The sequence below is a fragment of the Mrakia frigida genome (assembly GCF_051309035.1).
Source record: "Mrakia frigida strain ATCC 22029 unplaced genomic scaffold BDY24scaffold_2, whole genome shotgun sequence".
NCBI classification, from domain to species: Eukaryota; Fungi; Basidiomycota; class Tremellomycetes; order Cystofilobasidiales; family Mrakiaceae; genus Mrakia; species Mrakia frigida.
The window spans coordinates 581,199-592,861 of record NW_027481279.1 but is presented as its reverse complement, the minus strand read 5'-3'; the positions used below and the strand labels follow the sequence as shown (position 1 = coordinate 592,861).

The following is an 11,663-nucleotide window of genomic DNA, read 5'->3' as shown; positions in this document are numbered from 1 at the left end:
CTCGCTCGCCAAGTCCTCGCTATCTCGATTAAAGCACCCTTGTCTGAACTCAGGGCTCAGATTTTCTCACAGATCTATACATCTCTCTCTTCTCTTCCTCTCAGTAGTGGTAAAATTTGAAGGAGTATGTAAGAGCTAAGGGCCAGCCCCTCCTTCATTTTCAAACTCGATGACCCCCATCGCCCGTCGGCCGACCCTCGAGCTTCGATCCTTTGCAGCTTTCTCCCTCTCTCCAACGCCCACTTTCTCTCTCTCTCCCTCTCTCTTCCTCTTCCTTTCAACTGGAGAGAAAGATGGCCTACAACAATCAGCAACAGTACCCTCAACAGCCTAACCAGGCTTACGGAGGATATGGTCAACAACAGCAACAGCAGCAGCCCAACGGGAACTGGGGAGGAGAAGGAGGAGGGAATTGGAACGGTCAACAACAAGGGAACTACCAGATGAACGCCCCTCTGTATCCTCAGCAGCAGTACAACAACAACAACAACAACAACAACCAGCAAGCTCCAGTTGACTACGGAAGCAAACCTCAGGAGGGAGAGAGGTTCAGACCTAAGAAGGTGAGCTAGAACGAGGCGGGGAGGGAGGAGGAGAGATCGAATGAAACTGACTCTTTTTCATTGTTAAACAACAGAAAATCCAAGATCCCATCTTCCTCGTTCTCTTCATCGCCACCGTTCTCGGATACGCTGCTGTCTCAGGGATCGCTCTGAGCGCTTGGGTCAAAGAGGGAGGACTCGGAGGAGGGGTTGGACCAGGTGCGGGAGGCAGCTCTGTGACGTTGAACTCGTGAGTTTTTGCCTTCCTTTCGCTCCTTTTTGAAGCTCGAGCTGACTTTGGGTGTTGCGTGTACAGGAGCACTGCCTACCTTCTGTGTTTCGTTGGTGCTGCTGCTTTGTGAGTGTTCAAAAATCGCCGTAAGAAGGCGAGCCGGTCGACTTGGCGAGCTCGAACCTTTCTCTTCCTTCCCTTCCTCGTCCTGCTGCTTTTGTGGGAGCTCATGCTGGATTTGCGAGAAGCTTGAAAGGGGAGGGAAGAGCTCAGTTTCTCTGAGTTGGTCACTGATGTGGCTTCCTTCGCGTTCGACTCGACAGGCTTCTCTCGTCCCTCTACTTGATGATGGTTCGAGCCCTCACCAAGATCATTATGGAGATTACTCTGGCTCTCTCGGTTCTTCTCAACATCGCCTTAGCTGCCTACTACTGGTATATCAAGTACTGTGAGTCCTGAACAGCTTCTCGTCGTTGCGAGAAGAGCTGGAGTCTTCTCGACGAGAAACATGCGCTGAACCCTTTTCGTTTCCGTCCTCCTCTTTCGCAGACTCTGGAGCCATCATCTTCACTATCATCGCTGTGATTTCGATCGTCTGCTACTTTGGAATGAGGAAGAGAATCGTGAGCACGAACAGCCCTTCGCTTTCGCTGGACTTCGAGCTTGTTTCGAGGTAAGAAACGAAGGGCTGAACGAGACGCGTCTCTCTCTTTCTGCCAGCCTCTCGCTCGAATCCTCCTTCAAGTCACGATGGATATCGCCAAGCATCACAAGTCCGTCTACGCTGTTTGCCTGATCGCTTTAGTCGTTCAGACTCTCGTATCAGTGTACGTCCTCTCTTCCTTCGTCGTTCGCCACCTGGGTCTGACCTTGGATCCCACGCCTTCTCGATACAGCTGGTACGCTTTCACCATCTCAGCAGTCTACGTCAAGTGGACTCCCGACTCGGCAGCGTGTGGAACTACTGCTGGAGGATCCTGTTCGAGTGCAACTGTTACTGGATTGGTCGTGGTTCGTCGCGTCTCCCTCCCACGCCGAAAAGTTCTCTACTGACTCCCTTCCTTCCACAGTTCTGTACTTTCGCCTACCTTTGGATGTCTCAAGTGATAGGGAACGTTGCTCTTGCAACTCTCGCTGGAGGGGCCTTCGGAGGTTGGTACTAGTAAGTCCTTTCTCTCAACCTGGGCTCGAACGTTGAGCTCGAACTGATCAGACCTTCTCTTCCTCTGCAGCTACGGACCTGCCTACGAGGGAGGAATGCCCAAGCACCCCAACTTCAAGTCCTTCGTTCGAGCTTCGACCCTTTCCCTCGGTTCCATCGCCTTCGGTTCTTTAATCGTCACTCTTCTCGAGATGCTGCGAATGCGTGAGTTCTCGTCTCTCCCTTTCAAACTCGTTCCGTACACTAATCGTCCTTATATCTCCTCGACAACCACAGTCTTCAACGTCATTCAACAGAACGCAGCGGCGGACGGAAACGGTGAGACCCCTTCCTTTTTCGACGCGTCTCCTCTCACGCTTACCAACGCATCTTCCTCCTTCCACAGCCATCGGATCCATTCTCGCCTGTGTCGCTGGATGCTGCATCGGATGCATTACTAATCTGGTCGCCTGGTTCAACAGATGTTCGTCCACCTTCGTTCGAAGTCACCTCGTTGTCGTGGGCTGACCCCCTCCTTCTCTTCTCTCTCCTTCTGTTCTCTCTCTTTCTCTTCCAGACGCTTACATCGAGATCGCTCTCTACGGGAAAGCCTACATTCCAGCTGCCAAGGATACCTGGAGGCTCATGAAGGACCGCGGCATTGATGCTCTCGTCAACGACTCTCTCGTAGGACTCTGCCTGACTTTCGGAGCCTACATTGTTGGAATCCTTTGCGCGGCCTTCGGATACCTTTACGTCCGATGTAAGTATTTCTCATGCAAGCTTGCAGTGGACGAAATACGCTCGCTGACCTTCGTTTTCGCTCTCGTTCTCGTTCCTCCTCCTCTCTCTTCCCCATCTTGTCTCCCAGACACCGACGCCCCGTACAATACCGAGGGAGAGTACTCTGCCGTCATCATTCTCTTCTCTTTCCTCATCGGGCTTCAAGCTGGTACGTTCTCCGACTCCTTCCTCCCATGCAGATCGACGAACTCAACGAGAACTGACGCGTCTCATCTTCCGACAGGTCTGGCTCTCGCTCAAGCTCTGGAAGGAGGAGTTTCGACCATCTTCGTCTGCCTCGGAGAGGATCCTCAGATGTACGTTTTGCTCTCTACTTCATGAATCGTCTCGAATCTGGAACCAACCTCTGACTCTTCTTTCTCGGTCCAACTCCCCTCGCCTCGTCGCCTCCTTCCTGTTTCGTTCCGCTTCAGTCTCGCCGAGCGATCCCCTCCTCTCTTCGAGGAGATCCGGCAGAACTACCCTCGGGTCGTTCAGGGAGTTCAGGGAGCTTAAATCCTCCCCTGCACCTTTTCTACCTGTCTCTCTCGTCGTCTCCCCTTCCTCGGTTTGCCCTCCCTTCCTTCGTTGCTTCCACTCTTGGTTTCCGCCTTCGCCATCAGGACCGTTTAGTTCATATCTTTCTAGAGGATAGACGATTGTACCTTACCTTACTTCTCTATTCTACAATAATCCGCTGTCGAAACATGCTCGTGCTCGCTCCGCTCTTCGTTCTCGTTCCGGCGCGTCTCGCTCTTGCAAAACTACATCAAGAGAGATAGGATACGACGAAAGCGAAGGACCACCGAAAGAGAGACCACAAATAACCGAACCTTCCTCAGCTCGCAGCCTCCCAGTCCTTAGGCTTGTTCCTCGACCTCTTCCCTTCCCTCTCCCTCTCCGCCTCCACCTCCACCATCCCGTCTCCCATGTCAATGTCGTTGTCGATGAAGACGTAAGGCTCCATGTCCAGTTCAAACTCGTCCCTTCGCACTCCTCCTGAGGCGGAGGGTTCTTCGTCGACCCACGAGGAAGCGGTGATGTGAGGAGGTTGAGGTCTCGAAGAGGAGGAGGAGGGTTGAGCGAGAGAAGCGGGATTTAGAGCAGCGTTGGGTGGCGGAGGTGCTGGGGGTTGAACCTGCTAGAGAAGACGAACGAAAGGGATGAAGAGGTCAGTCAGCGAGAGGGAAACGGATCGAGATAAGCGACGCGTCGTCCTCGGCGTCGGTGGACTCACCTTCGAAGCCTCCTCCTTCTTCACCCTCTTAGCCCTGACCTTCTTCGGCTTCACCACCACCTCCTTCTCCTTCTCCTTCACCACTTCTCCATCCTCCTTCTCAGCAGCCGACGCAGCATCAACCTTTCTCTTCCTGCTGACTCGCTTCTTCTCCCCGTCCCCTGAATCCTTCTCGACTCTCGCAACGGACTTGATGTTGGGAACGTAGGGTTTGAGAGTGTATTTGTCTGAGGAGGCTTCGACGAGAGCTGGAGGGAGGGGAGGGAGATGGCGGTGGTGGAGGTAGGTTCGCGGTGGGGTCGCGTCGAGCTGGGAGGGCGGGAGGAGCGGAGAGGATGATAGAAGGAAGGAGGAGGAGAGAGATAGAAGGAGAGAGATAGAGAAAGAATGAGAACAAGTCAGTCCAGCTTGAAAGGTCAAGCGGAGGAAGAAGAAGGAACGAAGAACGACGCGTCGAAAAAGACTCACCAACTCCTCAAACTCCCTCCTCTTCCTCTCCACCCCCTCTTCCGTCCCACCCACCCCATTCCCCGTCCCAACGTCCAAGTACCTCTCCCAATTCCTCTTCACACTCTCCCAAACAACCTCACTGCACTTCTCCATCACCACCGTCGTCGGCCACGCTTCCTCCTCGCCTTCCTTCCTCTTCCTCCTCCCCCTCTCCTCCCCTTTACTCTCCTTCCTCTCCTCCTTCCTCTTCCTCTCCTCCTCCGCCCATTTCGCCAACGCAGCCTCCTCCTTCGCGACTCGTTGCAGCTCAGCCGACTCCCAAGCTGTTTTCGCTGCCTTTTCACGAGCGGCACGAGCTCGACCGCTTCCGATGGACGCGTTTTCGGTTTCTTCGGTGGAAGGAGGTGAGGGTTGGATGTAAGGACGGGGAGGACGGACGATCGGTCGGGAGGTGGTGGTGGTTGAGGAAGAGGGATCAACGGATGAGTTGAGGTTGTTGCTGGTGGAGGCCTGGGAGGTGGGAGGGACGATGGATTGGTTCAGAGGGAGGAAGAACGAGAGTCGGATGGTGCTTTGAGCAGATTGAGGGAGGAGGGTAGGGTCCGTCGTCGCTTCCTCGTCGTCGTCGTCGACGCGGTCGATCGGGTGGGAGGAAGCGGCCAAGGGAAGGTGAGGAGCAACGAGTGGATCCCTAGAAACGAGACATCGGTAGAGAGGAAGCAGGAATCGATCCGTTTTGTTCTCTTCGAACTCGATGATGATGTCGTGAGGGATTCGAAGGCGGGAGGGACGAGGTCCGAGGAGGGTTGGTTGTTGAGAGGAAGACGCGACGGCGTTGGGTGGTGGTGATGCTTGGTGAGAAAATGACTTGGAGGGAGACGGAGACTCCGACGGAGCAATGGTGGAAGAGAGGGTTGAGGGAGGGAGGTAGGAAGAGGGAGACGGGAGAGGGAGATCCGGATTCGATCCTGGTGCGGGAGGGTGGAGAGGTCTTCGAAGGGGAGCAGGGTGGACCGAAGGTGCGGCAACTCTGAAGGGTGCACCGACTCCTTGAGCGTTTGAGGCTCCTGCTGCTGGAGAAGGAGATCCGGTAGCGAAGACCTTTCCTGGTGTCGACGACGACGACGAGGCGACGTTCTTCCCTCCCGGCGAGGCTACTCCTCCTGGCTTCTCGAGTCCTCCCTTCTTCTGAAGACTGTTGATGACTCCTCCTAAGAACTGTAGCTGAGCGGTCGTCGCTTTCCCTCCGGCGGCGAGGGTCAGGATGTTTTGGAGGGAGGGATCGGTCGCGGCGGCTGCGTTGACGGCGGCGATGAGTTCGGGAGTCTTCAAGCAAGGGAAAAGGTGGTCAGAGACAGTTTATTCAACAGAAGACGAGCTAGAGTCGAGTAGACTCACGATGTTGGCGTTCGAAGCAGGTTTCGAAGCAGGCGTCGAGTTCGAGGGAGGGAGCTTCGACTTCCCTTGACCGCCTTGCTTCTTCGCCTCGATAGCCTGCAACCTAGCTCTCTCGTCGGCCTCCCTCCTAGCCTCGGCGACGTCCTCCGGAGCTGTGTATCGAACTTCGAAGATCCTGGTGTCTGGGAAGCTGCAGGGACCGATTTGGAGGGTGCATCGACCGAGAGGGATTTGGGTGTGAGGAGCAGGAGCAGGAGACGGTTGAGCTCGCACTTTGGAGCGAGTTTGGAAGAGAGGAAGGAGAGTGGAGAGGTAGAGAGCTCGAGCTGGAAGAGAAGAGGTGCATAAAGGAACGGTCAGCTTAAGCGAAAGAAGAGCCATGGGCAGAAAAAGAGCAGGCGGAGAGGGAGGAGGGAAGGGAAAGAGGAAAGAGCTGAACACGAACTTTGTCGAAGGGATTGAAGGAGGACGAGACTAGCAAAGAGCGAAAATTGAAGGCTGGTCAGCATATGTCGATGTATATGCTCATCCTCAGCACAAAATAAGCGGGCTCACCTGTCTGCTACGTTCAGGAAGGGTCCGACCTTCTGCTTGACCTTCTGCTCCTCCCCTTCGACGTCAACCTCAACGAACACGAGCTCCCCATCCTCGTTGAGCTGATATCCCTCGGAATCCAGTTGCTGAGGAAGATCCGCAGTAGGGAGATGAAGATGAGATGCCAGTCGAGACATGCTGCCTTTCCGATGCTGGTCGTTGAGAGAAAGAATGAAGAGGACAAGCTCGACCTTTTGAATCCCTTCCTCGTTCGAGGGCTGATTCGCCGTCTTGCTCTCAACGCCAACAACCCCCTTAAAAACCTTTCAGCTTCGAATCCAGGATGGCGATTAGCAACTCTCACCCTCCGGATGTGCTCTTTGACGAGAACGAGGATGTCGAGGATGTCGGAGAGGGCGAGAGATTGGTAGGAGATGGAAACGGAGTCGTGTTCGTCCTCTCCCTTCCTCCTTCGCTCCCCATCACCTCGTCTTTCAAGCTCTCAAAGGATCAAAAGATGCATATACTTACCTTCTTCTCGCCTTTTTGTTACATAGATCTTCCGGGTCGCACTACCGACTGTCTCAGAACGAGATTGTACGAGGTCTGGCAAAGTGAGTCGTCCAGCTCAGATCTCTCCTCCTCCCCTCCTTCGTTCCCCTTCCTCCCTCCTCCCTCTCCGTCCCAGCTCGCTCCCATCTGCTGACCTCTGTATATCTTCCTCATCTGCTTCTCAGTCGGATAGTTCACTCTGTACGTCTTCAATCTCACCTCGGTTCAAGCTCCTCTGTCCACGGCATCTTCCATTTCGAGCTCAAGCTCACACCTCCTCCCTTTCCTTTCTTTCCTCTTCTCCTCCAGCGAAACTACATCATCCTCTACCTTGGAATGGCAGCCTTATCGATAACAACCGTCATCTTCTCCCTCATGGGAGACTGTCCTCCCTTAGCCTTCTACGTCCTCGAAGTCATCGTCAACGGAGTCATGATCCTAGAGGTCGCCATCCGAGTCGTCGCGTTTGGAAGGGTGAGTCCAGCCTCTGTTCCTCCCTTGGCCTGAGAGGAGCGTGAAGCTCAAGCTGATCTCATTGCTTCTCGTCATGTTTATCCGGTTCGTTTTGCAGCAATTCTTCACCTCGACCTTCAACCTCGCCGATTTAGGAATCACCTTCCTCTGCGTGATCACCCTCCTCGTCGTCCTCTTCACTCCCTGTAGCGGCCGTGGGAAAGAAGAGGAGATCTTCGATACCCTTCTGCTGGTAGCGAGGAATTTCTTCCAGTTTGGAAGGCTGGCTCTGATCATGAGGAGGTGAGTCGTTTCGTCCCCCTCGCGCGCGTCCTCTTCCTCTTCCTCTTCCTCTTCCAGTGCCCACCTTCTCTCCGTTTCTCGCCCTCATACTGACTTCCTTTGTGCTCTTATTCCTTTCGCATCAGATCCGGTACCTCCATCTTCCACCGTCCGCCACCCATCGACCTCTCCTCCGCTCGAGAAGCAGCCTTCGCTCTCGACATCGATCTCGAAGACGACGAAGCCGTCGCTCAACATCAACTCCAAACCAACCTTCGCTCGGGTTCCAGTACGGGTGGAGCCACTAACTCAGGTCGAGGAGGAGCAGGAGGGTCGAACGCGTTGTATACTCGAGTGGACGCAGGGGAGGAGATGGACGCTCAACCTCCGAGGCGAGGGGTTGGGCCGGTGGGTGGGGATAGAGGGAGGGAGAACCTGAATGCGGAGGATGAGGAGATGTGGGATCGACTGGGTTGAAGTGGAGACTGGGGATGGATCTTTTGTAGTAACTACGAAGGAGAGTCAAATGAGCTTTCTCGTTCGCTTGTTTTTTCCTTTCGAGAGAGACGAGAGGAGAATCGAAGGTTCGTTAGCGAGAGAAACACACCAGAAAAGACGTAGAGTAGCTAGGCGAATAGCTTAGGGGTTGAGAGAGGGACATAAGGAGGAAACCCAAGAAGAAAGCAAAGCCCAAAAACGTTGAAGGAGAGACAGAGAGACGACGCGTTGACGGCAACAAGAAAAGGAACCAAGCCTCCTCACTCCTCACTCCTCACTCCTCACTCCTCACTCCTCACTCCTCACTCCTCACTCCTCACTCCTCCTCCTCGGACTCATCCGAATCCCCACCATGCCCCAAGTCGAACGCCCAGAGCCTCTCGTGGAAGGGCGAGACGGTGTTGGGTTCTCCGGGACCTTTGAAGGGTGCGAGGTCGGTTCGACTGAAAACGAATTGCGAGAGGAGGGGGTTGATTCTGTGAAGCGAACGAGAACACGGTCAGCCTAGGATACAGTGGAAGGAGAGAGATCGTTCGGGAGGTGCATTGGACGTACTCTTTGGCGTGGGTGACGTTGGCGAAGCTGAAAAGGGAAAAAGCAGAAGAAAACGACGCATCAGTTTCGAAGCGGGAGGAAGAAGACGAGAGAGGGAAAGGAAGACAGAAAGGGAGAAAAATATGTACTGAGGAGCTCCTTCGATGCTGATGAAATCGACCTCTCGTCCTGCTTCGAGGAAGTCCTTGAGGAAACGACGCAACGAAAGAAAGGCCAAGTGAGTTCGATCGAAGAACGAGAAAGCGAAGGGAGGAAGTGCTTGGAAATCAACCACTAACCTTTTGCTTCTCTCGGAGGTACTCCTCGGGGTAGGCCTGAGTGTTCGAAACGAAAAGGGAGAGAGGCAGATGTGAGTGAGTGACGGACGTTCAGCTGTGTGAGACTCGCTCTTTCGCCTCGGAAACCTTCTTCTTCGGAGATCATTCGATGAGAGACGTTGAACATACCACATCAGCCGCAGCGTGAACCATCACAGCAGGACCTCGGATCCTCTCGAGCTTGTCCTTGGGAAGAGGAGTTCGTTGGAGGAAGAGATCGACCGAGACGTAACGGAGAGCTTGGATCTGAGCAGGAGTACCCCACTGCTTCGCTCCGTAGTCCAAGGTGATTCTGGCGAGTCTAGAAGAAATGAAAACGCGGAGGCGGAGGCGGGATCAGCGTCAGAGTCAGAGGCGCGACGCGACGGAAAGCCAGGACGAGACGGACCTCTCGGTGAGCTCGGTCTGAGCGTTGTTGAACCCAAGTTGAAGAGCTGTCAGAGAGCGAAAGGCATGATCAGTGTTCGAGCTGAGGACGAGACGAAGAGGCAAGGACAATAGCTCACCTCCCATCGCAGCTTGATTGAGGAGATCAGGGTCATCGCTCTCTTTGGCTTCCTTCCAGACCTCCCAGATCTCCTGTCGACCAGCTCCGACTAAGACGAAGGGAATTAGTCAGCTCAAGTCACGTCGAGGGGAGAAAGAACGAAGGAGGCATCTCACCTTCCTCCGGCTGATGTCGAGCACGAGGGGAGAAAGCCGTTTCAGCTGCTTCGTTCGACAGATTTGGGGAAAAGGACCGAACCGAACAGAGCTTACCTCCCACGCGGAAAGGGGCGAGATCAAGAAGAGACCGAGGACGTGTTTGGGATGGAAGACGGCCAGATGGATCGAGATGGAGGACCCCATCGAAACACCAACCAGGAAACAAGGGGGAAGGTTGATGGCATCCTGGCGAAGTAAGAAGACGGATCAGGATTTTTGCCAGACCCGAAAGAGGAAGAGAGGAGAGTATTGACGAACCATGAAGCAAGAGACGTCTTCAGCTCCGTCCTGCGAGAGGGGAGGAAGGAAGAGAGGGAGAGGGAAGCCAAAGCGATCAGCTCGACTCCGGCTGCTCCTCCCTCGCTTTGGTGAGTTGATGAGAGAAACGTACGATGAACGTGAAACCCTCAGGCATTCCTCCCTCCGTCTGACCGTGAAGTCGAAGGTCGATAGCGACGAGGTTGCATCGTCTGAGCTCTGAGTCCTGAAACTGCCCTGAAAATGAGTCGGGAAGCGAAGAGGAGGAGGAGGGGGAATGGAATGCCATGAGCTCGAGTGAGGCCCTCTTCATCCCTTTGTTGCCTCCTCCCTCCCACAGGTCCCAAGAAAGTCCCTTCTCGTTTCAGCGGGAGAAAAGAAAAAAACTCACCTTCCCAGATCTCGGAAGGACAGAAAACGGGGTGAAGGAAGAGAATCGTCGGGAGCGAAGGATTGATCTCAGTTGCATTTGCGTTCTCAGGCGTAGAAATAGTGTAGAAGACGGTGAGGGGACCTGAAGAGGGGTTGATTTCGACTTTTGGCATCTTGGCAGCGAAGATTTGGTGTCGAAGGGAAGAAGGAAGGAAGAAAGGGAAGGAGAGATGATGGGGGTCAGACGCCAACTCGTTCGAACCAAATTGAAATCGACCTCCTTTTCTTCTTCACAGGGCCAGCTTCGAGAAATTCCGTAAGCTCGCCCCCCAAACTCGTCGGGACCTGAGACTGTGGAAGGAAGAGCGGTGAATGAATCCGAGGTCCAGCACGTCCTCACGGAGAAAAAAGAAAGGAAGAACTGTTGATGAAGGGGGTTGAGCGTGGTCGAAACGAGAGGACCGAAGGAAGGCCCTCTTGTTAAACTTTCTGAGCGTCCCTGGAAGGAAGGGTAAGTTTTTCTGAGTTAGAGGGGAGCTAGTCAATCCCCGGATCTCCTTCCAGAGTTGAAAGAACGCTCAAAGGAAGTTCTTTCCTCGGAAAGAGAGACGCGAAACGCCCCTCCTATCGCAGCCTCCTCTTCCTTCTTTGTTGTTCAGCCCCCCTTTTTGTTTGCGATGGTTTGCGATGAAGAGCGAGTAAGGAGGGTTTTACTTAAATTGCTTCTTCGGAACATCGGCTCCCTACAGACGAAGGTCGAAGTCGAGCCCTGCCACGACCGACCGACGCGTCGTCCAGTCAACACTGCTTTTCGAGACGATAAAGAGCCTGCGACTTGAAATTTATGCGTGCTCTTTAAAACGAGGTCAACTCAGGATTGCTTCCGCTACCAGATGGGAGAGACCTCTGTGTCAAGAACGTCGTCGCTCCCCCAAAATCTGACGCGTGGCTCGCTCTTACCCTCGCTCTTCCTTCCTCATTCCGCCAGAGATCCGTTTCAGACGACGAAGGCATCGCCAGAGAGCTGCGATAATTTCTTGATTTGATATCTCACCTTTATAACACATTGAGTGGCGACTCCCCCGAAGGACGGCTCGACGCGACGCGTCGCATCGGATCGCCCTTTTGTTCCTTCACCTCCGTCCTAATCGTTGATCACTTCCTTTTTCGTCCCCAGATCAACTCAGCCTACGGAATCCTACCTTCCACTCTCGCCAAGAACATAGAAGGAGGAGGGCCTGGCTTCGTCGAGGCTAGGAAGTGAATTCCGAGCTCGGCTCGTCGTCAACTCGGGACTCTTCCTCTCCCTTTTTTTGATACTAGCTCGTTTGCTTCGATTGATGACTCTTCACGA

The 11,663-nt window shown here is 54.1% G+C and overlaps 4 protein-coding genes across 4 annotated transcripts; 2 read left to right on the top strand and 2 right to left on the bottom strand.

Annotated features, from left to right (window-relative positions):
* Nucleotides 1–241: 241 nt before the first annotated feature.
* Nucleotides 242–3,423, top strand: BDY24DRAFT_375244 (choline transporter-like family protein). The gene is made up of 15 exons (XM_076638519.1): nucleotides 242–563; nucleotides 638–792; nucleotides 859–900; nucleotides 1,098–1,222; nucleotides 1,324–1,397; nucleotides 1,495–1,601; nucleotides 1,671–1,785; nucleotides 1,845–1,936; nucleotides 2,007–2,140; nucleotides 2,213–2,254; nucleotides 2,322–2,399; nucleotides 2,493–2,678; nucleotides 2,787–2,867; nucleotides 2,943–3,015; nucleotides 3,133–3,423. Exons 1-15 carry the CDS (start codon nucleotides 294–296, stop codon nucleotides 3,212–3,214), a joined length of 1,656 nt encoding a protein of 551 aa, XP_076500712.1. The 5' UTR covers nucleotides 242–293; the 3' UTR covers nucleotides 3,215–3,423.
* A 113-nt stretch (nucleotides 3,424–3,536) lies between these two features.
* BDY24DRAFT_368047 (uncharacterized protein) lies at nucleotides 3,537–6,514 on the bottom strand (the record flags this gene model as incomplete). Its single annotated transcript, XM_076638007.1, has 6 exons — nucleotides 3,537–3,839; nucleotides 3,936–4,244; nucleotides 4,404–5,711; nucleotides 5,784–6,109; nucleotides 6,229–6,257; nucleotides 6,339–6,514. 6 exons carry the CDS (start codon nucleotides 6,512–6,514, stop codon nucleotides 3,537–3,539), a joined length of 2,451 nt encoding a protein of 816 aa, XP_076500711.1.
* Nucleotides 6,515–6,834: 320 nt separating this feature from the next.
* BDY24DRAFT_368046 (uncharacterized protein) lies at nucleotides 6,835–8,081 on the top strand (the record flags this gene model as incomplete). The annotated part of the gene is made up of 5 exons (XM_076638006.1): nucleotides 6,835–6,931; nucleotides 7,006–7,070; nucleotides 7,179–7,343; nucleotides 7,441–7,625; nucleotides 7,751–8,081. 5 exons carry the CDS (start codon nucleotides 6,835–6,837, stop codon nucleotides 8,079–8,081), a joined length of 843 nt encoding a protein of 280 aa, XP_076500710.1.
* A 277-nt stretch (nucleotides 8,082–8,358) lies between these two features.
* On the bottom strand, nucleotides 8,359–10,548 carry BDY24DRAFT_375236 (alpha/beta fold hydrolase). Its single transcript, XM_076638518.1, has 12 exons — nucleotides 10,329–10,548; nucleotides 10,071–10,174; nucleotides 9,938–9,967; nucleotides 9,734–9,865; nucleotides 9,638–9,647; nucleotides 9,481–9,570; nucleotides 9,363–9,408; nucleotides 9,104–9,275; nucleotides 8,936–8,971; nucleotides 8,786–8,841; nucleotides 8,658–8,684; nucleotides 8,359–8,578 (listed from the first exon to the last, which is right to left on the bottom strand). Exons 1-12 carry the CDS (start codon nucleotides 10,480–10,482, stop codon nucleotides 8,419–8,421), a joined length of 1,017 nt encoding a protein of 338 aa, XP_076500709.1. The 5' UTR covers nucleotides 10,483–10,548; the 3' UTR covers nucleotides 8,359–8,418.
* Between the last annotated feature and the right edge of the window lie 1,115 nt (nucleotides 10,549–11,663).